Source organism: Ictalurus punctatus, chromosome 3 (genome assembly GCF_001660625.3).
Source record: "Ictalurus punctatus breed USDA103 chromosome 3, Coco_2.0, whole genome shotgun sequence".
Taxonomy (NCBI): domain Eukaryota; kingdom Metazoa; phylum Chordata; class Actinopteri; order Siluriformes; family Ictaluridae; genus Ictalurus; species Ictalurus punctatus.
In genome coordinates this window covers 15,835,422-15,851,714 of record NC_030418.2, presented here as the reverse complement: position 1 = coordinate 15,851,714, position 16,293 = coordinate 15,835,422, and the positions used below count along the sequence as shown (strand labels likewise).

General features: G+C 38.0%; 2 protein-coding genes across 3 annotated transcripts in view; one reads left to right on the top strand and one right to left on the bottom strand.

Moving 5' to 3' along the window:
• Nucleotides 1-269: 269 nt before the first annotated feature.
• On the bottom strand, nucleotides 270-9,371 carry sfxn3 (sideroflexin 3). Of its 2 annotated transcripts, none has more exons than XM_017464263.3 (11): nucleotides 9,238-9,371; nucleotides 8,083-8,267; nucleotides 6,632-6,802; nucleotides 4,829-4,927; nucleotides 3,545-3,620; nucleotides 3,202-3,287; nucleotides 2,984-3,111; nucleotides 2,489-2,538; nucleotides 2,098-2,147; nucleotides 1,958-2,005; nucleotides 270-1,812 (listed from the first exon to the last, which is right to left on the bottom strand). In XM_017464263.3, the coding sequence occupies exons 2-11, from the start codon at nucleotides 8,244-8,246 to the stop codon at nucleotides 1,716-1,718; spliced, it is 969 nt and encodes a 322-aa protein (XP_017319752.1). In that variant the 5' UTR covers nucleotides 8,247-8,267; nucleotides 9,238-9,371; the 3' UTR covers nucleotides 270-1,715. The 2 variants fall into 2 exon arrangements, with proteins under 2 accessions (XP_017319752.1, XP_017319753.1); XM_017464264.3 differs by having other exon boundaries at nucleotides 8,083-8,263; nucleotides 9,238-9,326.
• A 32-nt stretch (nucleotides 9,372-9,403) lies between these two features.
• The window catches only part of pdzd7a (PDZ domain containing 7a), a 27,680-nt gene continuing 20,790 nt past the window's right edge, over nucleotides 9,404-16,293 (top strand). Inside the window, exons 1-6 of the mRNA XM_017464849.3 lie at nucleotides 9,404-9,447; nucleotides 11,189-11,942; nucleotides 12,088-12,225; nucleotides 12,474-12,648; nucleotides 13,510-13,686; nucleotides 13,814-13,961. Coding sequence (XP_017320338.1) covers nucleotides 11,759-11,942; nucleotides 12,088-12,225; nucleotides 12,474-12,648; nucleotides 13,510-13,686; nucleotides 13,814-13,961 — 822 coding nt within the window. The 5' untranslated portion in view covers nucleotides 9,404-9,447; nucleotides 11,189-11,758. The remainder of the gene's footprint in view (nucleotides 9,448-11,188; nucleotides 11,943-12,087; nucleotides 12,226-12,473; nucleotides 12,649-13,509; nucleotides 13,687-13,813; nucleotides 13,962-16,293) is intronic.

Genomic DNA, 16,293 nt, shown 5'->3' with positions numbered 1-16,293 from the left:
ATACATGTTTCTCTGTAAATGGAAATTTGTCTTCACAAAGGCCTGTAGTCAAAAAAGAAACTAGACATTTTAAGCATTACACAGACACCACGTTGTTCAGCAGTTTCGCCACTACTACACCCACAAACCAATCTATACCCACAATGTAACATAAAAAATAATAAAATTTATATATATATATATATATATATATATATATATATATATATATATATATATATATATATATATATATATATATATATATATATATATATATATATATATATATATATATATATATATAAATAAAATATGCACCACTCATATTAGTTAAAAACCACACAAGGCTTAGGATACACACACTGACCAATCAATCACCAAAAAGTTTAGATCTGGATTCATTTATAGACCACGTTTACATGGACAGCAGTAATCTAATTATTGACCTTATTCTGAATAAGACAATATTGTGTTTAAGGTGTTTACATGAGTTGATTTTAGAATATTCCTTTCATGTACCTGTTTTACATGTTATAGAACATAGATCAATTAACATCACACGTCATTATGTCACCACGCCACACCGTCCGATGTTCCCTCCAGAATTTCACGTATCAAGATACAGTTGGTCTTCGTTATGGTACCGTATACAGTTTTGGGTGTTTCATTTTTCATTTTACGAAACCTTCAAGTGCGGTTAATTATTTGTCATGCTGTACGTGCAAATAGACGACTGCTTGAAGCCGTGGGCTGCGTCCGAAACCACGTACTTACCGTCTATATAGTAGCTGAAATACGTGTATTTAACCTCCTTATATAGTAGGTACGTACGTGGTTTCGGACACAGCCGTGCTCTCGTTTGCCATCAAACAGTTGAGCCCTGTTGTGTGTGATCGTGTCATGTCGCAAAATGTGTTGAAAACTCCCACATAACATTAATAATGTGATTAAGGTGTTTACATGTCTGTAATACACCTCGATAATGCGACTAAAACAGGAATACTCCACGTCTTAATTCGATTTGTGTTTACTTCGGGAATGACTTTAGAGGGATTAAGGTCATCAATAATCACTGTTTACATGCTAATTTCTTAATCAGAGTATTGTCTTCATCGGGTTAATATCGGATTATTGTTGTCCACGTAAACTACTGATAAAGAAGTGTGTATACATCTCAACTTTCCTATCCACTGGAGTCTATTAGGTCAGTTCTGTAAGGATTAAGAGCACTTCAATTGCACATACTGGAGATAAAACCTTTTGAACTAGCTAAAAATAATCCCACGACTCAAAATTGATTCTTCTAGGCCATTTCTTGTCATTAAGCTGTGGACAGATGTTTGGTCTGGAAAGTTAGGTATAAATATTGTAGGTCTAAACACACTAACAAATACACACGTCAAGTATTTTTGCAAATAGAAATAAATAATGATAAATAGAATTCACGTGAAAAAATAATTTGGGACTCCACACATTGTTATTAGCACATAAGGGGTCAGATCATAAATGCAGCAGTAATAAAAATCCTCCAACATCCTCATAGTATTATCTGCTTTAGATAAACATCAGTCAGGATTGCATGTTATCTTGAGGGAAAGTGCAGGTTTTGCAACACACTTCATTTTTAAACAGAAAACTAAAACAAAAAAAAGAAACTGGATATTTACTCTTCAAGTTGTGTCCACTGAACTCAGCAAAATACAGACAACCATTTGGACTTGAAGAAAAGTTCTCTACAAGCCCTTGTTGAAATAAACCACGGTTGTGTTAGGACTGCTCTGTCGTATACTCTCCTGCAGGTCAGGCTCCAGCCTGCTCAGCTTCATAGAGCTACACACACACACACACACACACACACACACACACACACACATTATATATTATATATATTATATATATGGGGCCACCAACAACCTAATAGAGAGCCACCATCTTTAGAAATAAATAAGAAAATGTGTTTAAGGCAAGCACTCACCTCTTCTGTGGGAATAGGGCACAGCACAACGGAGTAGCAAACACCAGACTACCAGAGTGGAAACACACAAAATTAATAATCAGCTATGATCCAGACATTTTACTGCCTGTGATGCAGAAATCATTAACAGTGGAACTTACCATAATCCCACAAGCCCAACTTGTACTGGGGCATTGAGCACTGGGAAGCGCTGGAGGGCAAGAGGGAGAAGATTTACATGTTTCATGGATCACACAACACAGTGCTGAAAGTCCAGCTCAGTTTAGACTTCGCATCAAGATTCCACAAAGTTAGCAGGCTTAGACAACCACAGCCTGATGTCCTGCTTCATTTAGTGTTTGTTTATGCCTCATACTGGGTAGCTTAATTGCTATCTAGTGGTGGAACGTAGGAATTGAACTGTAACATGTGCTACTATCCAAATGTGTGACAGATTAAGCATTAATAATTAAACAACCCTTATCAGATACAGCAGCACAGCTAAGACTGGTGACCTGGGAGCAAAACAAAAAAAGGACACTATGACTTTACCTTCATGAAAGCTTTTTTCTCCAAGGCATTCATGATAACCGGAGGAATAGCTGTAAGCAGAATACAGAAAAATATACTTTAGAAGAGTTCTGGTAGCTCACAGAAAAACAAGGAATAACAAAGTGGTAGTCCAGGCACACAGAAGGAAGGTGTAGGGGTTTGTTTCAGACTTCAGTTATTCACAGCAAAGAATGAAACACACAAAAAAAACATAAAATATTTTAAATTTCTTTGTCAATTTTTGGGACCGTGGTCGTAATTTTGATTATGCATTCTTGAGTGCAGCCTGTAACAGCTGAGACGCCTACCTGTCTATTTTAAAATCTATCACTCTGCTGAGTCTATATATATAAAAAAAAATCATCCATCTCTAATGATTCAATAGCAATAAAGAACTAGATTAGCTGGAGCACGAGTGTTAGAACTCAGGCCTGGTCTGTGCACAATCCCTGACAACATTAGCATGAAATTATTAAAATAGTGCAGACTCCTTACCCATGGCTGGTACTGCCATGCCGATTCGGGACACCACCACCTGTATAATGGCCTGCTGAGCAGCACTGGCAGATTCTCCCAGGCGATTACCCTCCTCATCAGTGACTGGAATACCGTACTTCAGTTCCCTAAATAAAGGCAATAAATGGTGAGTTTTCTACACACGTGTTGCTGCACATAAATACTGATGATTCTTGGATTAAACCATTTAAACGCACCGTTGTCTCATGAAGGGAATGTTAATGCAGTTTGCTGCTGCCACTGCAGCAAATGGAACAAACCGGCCGATAATAGCTGGCAGGTGCTTGCAAAAAAAAACCCAAAAAGTAATTTATTAACAAATGAATAGTGTTTTACATAAGGCAGTAAGAGAATTACAGAGTTTATAGCTGTTATTTCACAGAAAATGAAGATTTTACTCTCAAACAGGTAAATCTTACAGGATACAGTTTATAGGCAGGTTCACTACATTAAATGTATGAGACAGGAAGTGTTATGTACTGTACACTAGACAAAACGAGAGCACTAGTTATATGTGATGTAGAGATTTAAAATTCTCACCTTGGTTAGGGATTTGAGGCCAAGAGCAGTAATTACAGCTCCAGTTGTAGCACTGACATAGGCTGCTCCAAGCTGACTGCAAAAGCCCAAACACAAAGACTGATGTTAAATAAAGCATTAAAACAAATAATAGCAAATAAAAAAATTCAAAACAATATAGGTAGAGTTAAACAAATTGCAATGTATGCTTTGACCAGACATAGCTAGAATGGTGACATCATGCACTGATAATGATTTGAAATCATAACAAGATTAATAGCACAAAACATTAAGCCATCTGCACTTACCACTACAACCTAGCCTGTAGACAAACACTACAAAAAGTTATATTTGAATACACACTATATGACCAAAGGTTCATCAACACCTGAGCATCACACTCATTTGTGCAGTGGTACTGCAGTGGTTAAGATGTTGGGTTACTGATCAGAAGGTCATGAGTTCAAATCCCAGCACTGCGAAGCTGCCACTACTGGCCCGTTGCAAGGCCTTTAACCCTCAACTGCTCAGTTGTATAAATGAGATCAATTTCGTCTATGGCCAAATGCCATAGACGTAAATGTGGTTCTTCCACAAACTGCTGCCGCAAAGTGGTAAGCACATAATTGTTCATACAAATGTCTTTGTGTGCTGTAGAATTACGTTTTCACTTCACTGGAGTTAAGAGGCATGACGATGCTCATGTACACAAAGCGAGCTCCAGGAACGTTTGCCGATGCTGATGTAGAAGACCTTGAGTGGCCTGCACAGAGCCCTGACCTCAACCCCACTCAACTTATATCACTATATAATATAATACAATATAATAATATATATAATTGTATAGGCTTAAATAAAATATTTATTTTATTTTAGCACGTTTATTTTATTTTTATTTTCTGTCAGTGAAATCTCAATACAGCCTTGTTATGTCGTGTTGTTGCAATGAGAAACAGCCTGAGGGCGCTGTGGGACACTATTGTGATTGACCGGCAAGGAGAGAAGTAGAATTAGTCATGGCTACAGTCACTAGCTGTTTTAGTAGCAAAAGGGGGACCAGCACGGTGTTAATGCACATGGTTTTGGAATGAGAAAGGAAGAGTGTGATGGAGAGGTTTGCACAAACATTTGGCCATACAGTGCATGTGATTGGCCGGCATGTTTACCATCATGAGTATATGCTTCCAATAATTGATGGAGTGCTCCATTACACATCTGTGGTCAGGAGTGCTGTTTTTTTTTTTTTTTTGCCATAGGTTTCCATAATGAAGCCTCTTGCTATAAAGGAGATCAATGCGTCCTTACTTTACAGATATTGGTGCATCTCCACTGCGGTTTGTGTAGTTGACGATGGCATTGAAGGACTGGTTGACCCACTGCCAGAACACAACTGCAGGAGTTGTCCTGAATAAGAGAGAAACATGAACACAAAGATTAAAAAACATGCAAGAAATATACGTGTAATATGTTGCAGTCAAAAATTCCAGGTAGATAAAATTTGCTGCCAAAACAAAAGAACCTTCATTGAATCATGTGAGAAAAAAATGAAACACAGCATTCCCTAGATGCTGTACATTACCCTAAAGCCTAGCTTATGTCAACAGACAGGTTGGTCAGGTTTTGTCAGATCAGTTGATGTTTGATGGTTGAGGAAAGTCTGAGCAGTGTGGTATGATTTTCCAACAAACTCAGATGTAATCTGACCTGGGCATGATCACATGAATCACATGGTTAATTCCCTAAAAATCATTAGGCCTCATTGATCAATGTTTTAGTAAAGTTGTTTGTATAACCGAACTAAAAAACACAGCTGACTTGCATTTGGTGACACCCAGAAAACTCCATAAAAGGCAAAGCTCACCCAGCTGAAATGGGTCTCTCATAGGTAGAGGGGAAAGTTATTTTGACTCATGTCGATGACAGTAAAACTATATAAAGGGAAGGAAATAAGTATTGGACGCGTCAACATTTTTTTTTTTAGTAAATATATTTCCAATGAGCGTATTCACATGAAATTTTCACCACACATCAGTATTAACTCAAGAAATCTGCAAATATAAAGAATTCACAGCATTAAAGTCCTTTAATAAAGTTATGTGTAATAAATGATTTAAAACGTTAAAATGATTTTAACTGGGCTTCACAAAATATACATTCAACTTGTGTATAATTAAAATAAAAAAGCAATTTAAATTTCTCAGCAAAATCCAGAACAAATATAAAACTGCAGTAACTCATAGCGACTTGATGACCCGTACTGGATTGAATGGTTTTCTTCAAAAAAATAGATGCCCTATTAATTAAATAATTGTAATTGTGTGTGTGTGTGTATATATATATATATATATATATATATATATATATATATATATATATATATATATATATATATATATATATACACACACACACACACACACACACACACACAAGCCGACCATTCGAGGTTTACATTATTTGTAAATTAGTCTTCTTACGCATAAACTTACACACACTCAGGGGTAGAATACAAATTACAGGACTAATATGAACACCAAATTGAGTAAATGCTCCATTAATCATAAGATCAATCTTGTCATAATACACTTTCCTGAGATATAGTCAGTAATTTTAAAATAACATTTCAACATCTAATCAACTGCTTCCAATAAAGAGCGTGCATAATAATTTGTACAATTAAATGAAGGAATCACTGAATTCAGATTTCCACAGGCTGTTGTTAAATGCAGCACTACTGTCTTGCTGGCAGTTTGTTAGCAAACCTGTACATTGAGTTCCATGTTGTGTATTGTGGAAAAGTATAAAGTGATATGACGAAAATGTCATATCACCCAGCTCTATGTGAGAATTTGGGACACAGGAAATACAAATGAAATGCAAGCAGGAGAGAAACTGTAAAAACTCAGTATGGAGATTTTTTTCCATGGTGACTTATTTGTTGATGACTCACTACATTTCCTGCCATAATCTCACTTCCTGTCATGAATTGTATGCTTTCCAGTTTACATCATTATATCAGTTCACCATACAGCAGAAAAAAATGGAGGCACGTTGGATAAATACACATAAATAATCTTTCTACTTACAGCACATGTACAATGCCCTTACCTATAGAACGTGAGCATGCAGCCTGTGATGGTCATGTTCATTGGCACTTGTGCAGACATGCGACCAATCAGCAGCATCTTCTCACCAGTATCAGGATGGAAGGCAGAGTCATAGATGTATTTGGCCCTCCATAGTTGATCCTCTGTCAGGCCTGGTTTCACAATTCCTTTCCTGTGTAGAAGGACACAGCGGTCAGTTATTTTAATGCCTCAACAGTCACAAGTGCGACCAACTGCTTCATACAGAGTAGATGTCCTAATTGTCAGCACCACTGGTTTTTCCAAAAAGCCGATAGATTTGTTGCTTATTTTGCAAAAAAAGGCGTTAAAGGGGTCTGAAAAGTTGGCAACACTGGTCTGCACTGACAGCAAAATACAGAGGGAGAGGGAATGCGGGGGTTTTCCATTTATGCACATACTATATCAAAAGCAATAAAATACACCTTGTACCCAAATGATGCCCTGTCTGTGTTTATTTATTTATTTGTTTTTCAAACAATTTACGCTCCCCTTCCGATCTCTCCACGCCCCCGCCCCCCCCGTTTGAGAACCACTGGCTTACACTATAGATAATGTAAATGTGTGTCAATAACATAGTCCGTAATATTACTAGCCAAATTGTGTTTATACCAAATGCAGTTGAACTTTTAATTCTGATTGGTTGGAAGATGTTGATTAATTTTCTCCAACAGCAGCTCTTAGGCAAATCACAAGTTTATATTAATGTGCTGATTTTTAACACATGCACTAAATGGCCAAAAGTACTAAAAAGTGGACAGATGACCATCACACTCAAATGTGCTTCCTCTCGAAAGCAAATGATTGTATAGAACAGCTTTTCCCAACCTTTTTACAGTCACAGCACCCTATGAAAATTTTTAAAAAATTTGTGGCACCGTACACAAACACTAATGCTAGACAGTGTTAGCTACACTGAGGATGAAGTTGATGGTCCAGAAGCATCTGGAGCTTTTCTTTTAAGAAATCTGTCCATATTCTTTTGCACTACACATGCATACTGAAATTGATGTGCTGCTGACATGTCAGCGAGGGGGAGGGAATTTTTATTTTTTTTTTTTCTAATTATTGTGAGCTGTGCGTCTTATTATTTCTGTGTTATTATTTCAGACATCAGATATTTATTATATATTAAAGGTTTTATGCACATTTTACCATTTTAGAAATATCTGAAGGATTTTTACACGACACCCCTGCTCTCATCAGACAGCACCCGGATTGGGAAACACTGGTATAGAATGTCTTTGCACACTTTAGCATTACCATTTCCCTTCACTGGAACAACAAAAAATGCAACAATAAGTTGATAAAAAATAATGATGTGTCCTTCATTAATAATTAAAAAAAATAAATAGAACTAGCTAAATTGCTGTGGTATAAGAGGAAAGTCCTCAGGACATCCAGAGTGCAGTTTAGGTGAACCCAACTGCTGACCTGTAATCCTCCACAATGACTCGCGCACCCTCCAGAACCTCGTTGGAGAGCAGCACATTTCTTGGGTCGGTCACTGTGAAGAAATGCTGAGCTCTGCCCATAAACGTACTCTGGTCCCACTGTGGCTCCTTAATGTTGATGTTCAGCGGCAAATCCCCAGACATCCTTTCTCTTCTCCGTTCTGTCTATAAAGAACACAACATGTAACCCGCTTTTAAAATAAAATTATGGTCACACAAATAAACCCGGTTACATGCAGCACTCAGAAAACCTCAGTTTGGATGACTCAATTACGCAAAAATTCTCTTGCGTTACAGGTTTTCTATCCATCATGGTTTTGTTGCATGAAGAGACTTGTCATGTTTAAAAATAAGTTCAGACAATGATCAAACACAGATCTTATGAGTGCTAACTCTTCAGTGTACATGAATGTAGCCTAAGCTGTAGATCAGGAATGCTGAGACCTGCACAAGCCTGTTTTTCAGACTGTCAGTAATTAAAACTTGTAAGAATACCATCGATTCATCCATTTCGAAAGTAAATGACTGAGATCTATGAACTTTATAAAAGTATCTTGTTTGTAGCTTCAATTACACTAGTTTAAACCAGACAAACGTTAGTTTACTAAGAAAACCTGACAAACATCCTCCATGTAATTGATTATTTTTCTGTAATATCCTGATGGATGTACCCTCACACAGCCTTAAGTTTAAGTGATGATTTGTTTGCTGATGCTTCATCCTTTTTGAAATATGGAGTTACGCCAATCATCATCATCATCCAACCTGTTCAGCTTTTAAACCTCAAGAACAGACAGCTCGGTATTAGCAAGATAACCAAGGCTCAGCTAGCCAACTAAAATTATCATAAAGACGTTGGTTAACTCTTGTGCATCTTCGATAGAGATGCGTTTTAATATTCAGCTGCAGATATCAAATCAATAAACGTTCAATAGCTGGTGGTGTATCTACTACACTTTCAGACTTAGCCAGCTGAAGTAGCTCTCCAGCTAACAAACAACAACCCGGCAATTTAACCTAGCTAGCCGACACAGCTAACTAGCTATGCTACGTGCTAGTAATGTCACTTTCGGAAATAATTATCGTTTCGGTTAATTAACGTGTTTATTCAAATAGTCTAAGCCCAGAAACATACCTTTATCAAAATCAAAAACAGAAAATGCAACTCGAGATGCCTGATAAATTCAATGACCTCTCCACCACCGTTTCTACACAGTTTGATGTCTGCGGTATTAAGCGCGTGCGCGTGTTTGCGCGCGTGTGTCGAGGCGGTGTTGCGAAAGAGCGCGGTGATTGGTTGAGCATGCAGGGCGGGGTTTGCTGTCCCACCGGCACATTAAAGTTTGTGAGTTATTTGCAGTATTTGCTGTAGAGCAACACAGCTGAGTTCAGACACCTGTATGACCTTGTGGTCATTACTTTATCACCATGTTAACCTGGAGCAATACTTTACTTAGAGTATTAGAGTAAATAATGCTTAGAGTATTATTTTATGTGTTTCCCATGATGCACATACGACCTTGTAAACTGTATTCATGCTTTATGGTCATATTTCGAAATGATTCAGCATTAGCTTAGTAACATAATGGTGGCTTTCCTAAACTTAATCTTGGGTTGAAATTTTGTGTCATTAACAACAATTAATAGAAAACAAGACCAACCTGATAATCTTGTGTGGTTTTTAGAGAATAAGAATTACTGCTGCTGAAGGTCAGTCTCACAGACTGGAATAAAGTTGGTTTGATGTTGGACATTCGCTATTCGCGGATATGCGGAAATTTTAGAAGAAAACCATTCAGTCCAGTACGGGTCATTTTGACTCCCTTTATGCATTCGTGAAGGTTTTTTTGGTTCATGCATTGTAGGGTTAAATATCACAAATCTAAAAGGTGTGCATCATACCTGACACCTAGATGAACACTTTACAGTTGGTTATATGGCTGTAAGTAATTCCCTTCAAATGCTATCGAAGTTAGACACGTGTATAACAATGTCGTATGTAACTTTAGAGACGGTCTCTTAATTTCCGCATATCTGCGAATATCGAACGTCCAACGTCAAACCAACTTTTTGCCAGTGTCACACAAGGGGGGCCTATTTTTACGTTTCACACTTGCATTGACGTGGTGAGGCCAGTAGGTGGCAGTGTAACACCGCAGGAAAATGCCTTTCCATCACAACATTGTTCGTAAATCATTCTGGACAGGCGAAACTTCTTAAACGGAAACTTCCGCTTAAAGAAAAAAAAAATGTTACGTGCATAACTATGTACTAAACACAATACGTATTAAGTTATAATTAAATTGCTTACACATTATATATGCTTGTGTAATGCTCTAATGCCATGAGAAACGATTGTCATACTCTAGATCAAATGAGTTTACAATGGCAACTTTAAGCTGGTTCAGGTAATCCAATCAGCCTGTCTGAAAGGCGGGCTGGATCACTACTAACCTCACTCTGCCTCAGGTGAGCTCATTCAGCGCAGCATGGAGACAGGTAATACTGACTGTGCTCATTTGCTTGTGTTTTTATATAACCTATATACTGGTCCTAGTTCAAATGACTGGTGACATTCACATATAGGCTATTTATTAATGGAAAAGTCATAGCTATATAACCATGTGTGGGTTCCCCCTCTGGCTTCATTAGTGTGTTTGTGTGAAATCCTGTTTTCAATGATGCTGGGATCCAAACTGTGTCGAATTATAATGTTACTTGTTTTCTTCTGATTGCAGAAGTTGCACCTGATATCCAGTTGAACTAAGCTAAACATAAACACTGTTTCAACCAGGCCAGCTTGACACCACATGGCAAGTCTAAGCATTGCAGTTGTGTTTGAGCTAGTTTTTGGTCCAGAGGAAGTGTCCAAATTGCTTTAGTTTTAAAATGGCACCGGATAGTTTCCCGCTTTTCGGCAGCTTGTTGTGCGAGCGCTGTCCGCGGTGCTGGATATAAACACCTCACAGGATGGATGCTGCTTACTCTGTCACAGCTCTTCACATTAGTGTAGAACTTAACTGCTTAGCCATTAAAGTAAACATTGTAAAAAGTCCCAATTCTAAGCAGTTATGCCTTTGTTTCAGGAACATCTTACTTAAACTGGGGAGAGTGTAGTGTACCATTCCCTTTCTGGAATGTATTACCTGCTCATATCACCTTACGTCCCTTGGGAAATCATCGACATTGCAAGCTGTCCCTCACAGATCGCCCATCCTTTCTCATTATTGTTTATGAGTAAGTGAAGGTCGGGAAATAGTAGATAAGTGACTATTGTCATGCATATGAGCTGTGAAGGATTACTCCAGCCCTTGTTTAGCCAGTGGAAGCTCTTAGTCTGGACAAAAATACCTCAAAATCCTCAAAACCTCTGCTCAAAGACGTATGTTTTTCTTTAGCTTTTCCAGGAAGTCTACTTGGATTCACTGAATTCACTGAACCCTAGCCCCTTTGACATATGCTGGAACCGTGTAGAATAACACTTGGCAAATATTGCAGGAGCCATTACAGGCTTGTTCTCTTGTGCCATTGCAACAGAGTTTTCCTTAGCACAGTCCACCTTCTGGTGCCCTACCAGTCCTCCAGTCCAGTTGCTCCCTTTCCTTGTCGATCCACAATCCCTGAATGAGGGTTCGAGGAGGGGTCCCAATCTCATCATGGCTTATTCATCTGCTGAGTCCCACAGAGAGATGACGAATGGGGCCCATCCTAACACCCACCCAGGAGGCCCGGGAACCTCCACTTTGCCACGATACTTGCACAAGAAGCAACAGCGGCAGAAGGGAATGAGATCTTCCTCCCCAATGGGTAGAGTCATCCTCATCAATTCACCTGTGGATGGTGAGTTACTAGTATAATCAACAGGTCTGATGTTCAGTTGAATTTAAAAGCTTCTGCTATAAGATAGGAACCTCTGAAATTTATGTGAAAGTGAATATCAACATGTCATTATTTAAATGTTGTGTGTGGTGCTGTCTGACTACAGGTGGGGATGATAGTGAAGACATCCACACAATCACTGTGGACAAGAGTGAGGATGGTAGGCTGGGCTTCAGTGTGCGTGGTGGCTCAGAGCATGGCCTTGGCATCTTTGTTAGCAAAGTGGAGGACAATAGCTCTGCAGGTATACATACATACACTCTATTACAAAGTATTACTCTGTTTTACCACGTTAGTAATAGTTAAAGTAAAAGTATAAAAGTAAAAAAACAGTATTTAATTGCATTCTCTATACAACTGCACAGACCATTGATCTCTTATTTACTCATTTTAAAAGCGATTTTCTAGTGAAACCCTGGTCTGACTTTAGTGTGATACACTGCTTCTGTTTAAGCGATTCCATGCCTGAAACGTTTTGTATGTGTACGGCAGAATTTGCAGGGTTGTCTGTTGGGGACAAGCTGGTGGAAGTGAATGGGATCAGCCTGGAAAGCATCACCATGAGCAGTGCTGTGAAGGTTTTGACAGGGAACAACCGCCTGCGCATGGTGGTTAGGCGTGTAGGGAAAGTGCCTGGAATCCGCTACTCCAAAGAGAAGACCACATGGTAAGGGAAGAATTTTTACCATACATTCAAATATATGATCATGTGGACAATTCTGGCATGGTTATGGTCAAATTATTGTTGTAATTTAAGATGTCATGGCTCATCATTTAATTCTACATTCCAAATTAAGCTGCTTTAGGCCAATTTCTATTTTAAAAGAAATGTTTATTATAATATCTGGACATAAACAGGCATAATACAGTTCATAATTATTTCCAGCTATTTCACAGTTCAGGACCTTTTAAAAACTTCCTGGTAATATTACAATGTCTTGTGATGACCTAGAGTCTCAACATTTGGCCAGCTTAATTTTGACCGAATATAAACTGTAATGCTAATACAAATGAGTATGGTCTGTGTCAGTGACTCAGTGTGTCTCAGAAGACATATACCCGTATAAAAAGTTTATTTTCAGTCTGTCTGGTGATTCCTGTTGATTCTGAATTACTAATTAACGCATCAAAACGAATCACATAAAACAGGACAGTGAAAGCTGTTCTGGCCCGGTCACCATCCTCTGTCTTTCATGCCCAGCAGTGTGGAAACCCACTGACTCTTGGCCTTTGCTCATTATCTTTCTTTCTAGCTACTCTTTCACCATACAATGGGGAAAGGGTGTACTGCCATTTCATTAAGTGATATGATCACTGTACTAGCATGTGTCCACGATTATGGTTGAATGGTTTTGTATGTGTTAGCAAGTATGTTTTTAAATGTATAATTTTTAAATGTTGGTACATATGTAATTTGGTGCGAGATTGTGTGCCAGTCTACGTTAACTAGAAAAGTTTTATTGTGTTGTGCAAATGCAGGCAATTATGTGTATAGTTATGTGTTTTGTAAAAATGTAATTGTGTGTAGGGTGGATCTAATCCATCGAAGGATGGTGGTGGAAGAGAGTGGTCACACCCCCTCTGAGGTCAGCTCAGATGGAGCTTTGCGCCGGATAGTGCACCTCTACACCACCTCAGATGATTACTGCCTGGGCTTTAACATCCGTGGTGGCAAAGAGTTTGGCCTGGGCATCTATGTCTCAAAGTATGGACGAAGAAGGAGCTGCGTCTCTGTGGTTTATATTTAATGAGATTTTATGAATTTCTTGCTTTGTAGTCCCTGTCGTAGGCTGCAAAGTCCAAGTTGTTTATTTGCTTGGTTTGTTGATTAGGCTGGACCCTGGTGGCTTGGCAGAACAAAATGGTATTAAAATGGGAGACCAGATTCTGGCAGCAAATGGAGTGAGTTTTGAATATATTACACACAGCAATGCTGTGGAAGTCCTGAAGAGCCACACCCATGTCATGCTCACTATTAAGGTAAGAGTTCTCCTCTTTGGGTTGAGATATATTAATTGGCAATTATAATTTGCTTTAACATTTTCAACATGAGCCTACACTGGCTGTGTCTGGATTTAATTGAATGTAGGAACACGAGCAATACATTATGTGCATTATGAATATTTTACAGTCACTGGATACCGACATTATTTATGGAATGTGTCAAAGAATATTGTGTTTAAAAAACACTTCTCTGTTGGAAACTCGCTCATGCATTCTAATAGATGACAGAGACAGATTACTAATGTTAAAAGGGCTAAATGATTAATAGGGAGTAGTCAGAGCGCCACATGTTTTTATTGAATGGCAACTACTTCTCTACATACATTCTTATCAAATTACTGGACAACCCACCTTTTGTGTTTTGGAACATTAACCCCAGTTTGATAATCCTTAAATAGAGTGATATTTTGAGCTCAAACATGCAGAAACATTGTATAGTTTTTTTTTTAATCTACAAAACACTAGTTTTGTAATTATTATTGACAAAAATAATTGACACCCTCACAATGAATAATTTGTGACTCCTGCCCTGGAGATAATCAGCACTGAGTCATTTCCTGTAATGTCTAAAGATACTTGTAGAGGAGTCTTAATTCACTCCTCCATGCAGAACAGTTTAAGCTCCTTTATATTCTCAGGTTTGAGACCATGTTTTTCTGCTTCAGACAGGTGAAACTTTATGTTGTGGCCCTGATTGTGCTTAATGTTATTTTTAACTGCTTATGTATTTTTATATCCATTACCTGATGTGTACAGGTTAGGGGTGCAATGCAATGCCATTATCTGTATCTGTTATGTGATCCAGGTATTTGTATCTATATCTATATTTTGATTTAAATCCAAAGTGCGCATGAACTAAATCATAAGGTTTTTCTTTAAATTAACCATATGCCACTGAAAAACACTGGAAGAAACTGTCAGCACTATTAGCTTGGTGTGCAAATGAATCTAAAGGTTTCTTAATTCCACTCACACAATTATTATTTTTTAGTACCTGTCCATGATATTACCTAATAAATTTAGTTGGTTCTATTTTCCAAAATAAAAACAAACTAATAGCCTAATTAAAACCACCATGACCCTAACCAGGCATTTAGTGAGAACTGCTGCACCTTCATGTTAATGAATGTAGTCTTTTATTTGTCCCACTAGCTTCATACCTGTGTCCTTCATTCTTGCATCCACATCATATGAAAATAAAATACCTCCCCTGCCCCAACTGGTGCATCCAGTGGGATATTTCCAACAACAAAAAAAAAATGCTACAGAAAATGTTTGCATTAAAGAAAGTAACATATTACATAATACACCACTTTTCAGATAAAAAAATAATGACGTCTGTCGGGTTTTACCTGCAAAACAGAAGCAAGCGTGACAGTCAAAGTCTCCAGAGGAACTGTGGCAGATTCTTCAAGATGCGCAGTAAAACTTACCAGGCAATTTCCTCATAAAACTGCACAAAGTGTACCTGAGAATACTGATGAATTTTTAAAAAGCAAAGGGTTGCAACACCAAATATTGACTCGGTTTAGTTTTTACTATTAGAGAAAAACTACTGAAAAACTAATGTTTCTCATAGCAGAGTTTTTATGTAGAAACATATAATCTTATTAATTTCTGAAGGCGTCTTTGCTTTACAGTATTCCTTTGCATGTGCCTGAGACTTTTGCGCAGTACTGAATATATTTGAAAGAAAATACAATTGTTTAGGCATATTCTCCCCATGTCTGTGTTGGTTTCTTTGGTTTCTGCTCACCACCCAATAACATTCTGGTAGGTGAACTGGCTACATTAAAATAACCCCTAGGTACTTGTGCTTGCCCTGCAATGGACCACTGCAATAGGCTCCTGACCACAGCAGTTACTGAAGATGAAATAGTTCTAAACTTTAATTCTGTCATTCTAAATAGTTTCTCCTGTTGCTTGTGTGGAATTCTATATTCTATATATGCCTGTGGGTAATTTCTAATGGTGTAGATTCATAGCTAAAGATTTCATGCTGAGGCGCTATGAGTTAAACACAGTTTTTTATTGAGCCCATCAATGAGACTGAATAGTAAAGAAGACAGCTGGCATTTTGTCGTCACATTTCTGCTTGCTCACTTTACTCAAGAGAGTCTCAGGTTACGCCTGTGAAAAAGTGCCAGGGTATGTGCATTATTCACCAGGCCACAGGGATCAGATTATAATCAGCAGAAAATGTCTTTTTTATGGCCTTTTCTTAACCTAGCTCAATTTGTAGCAGGTTGATAAATCAAGCTGACAATGTAAGCATGCTAAGTTTGCTATTCCTGACTATTCCTTCTGT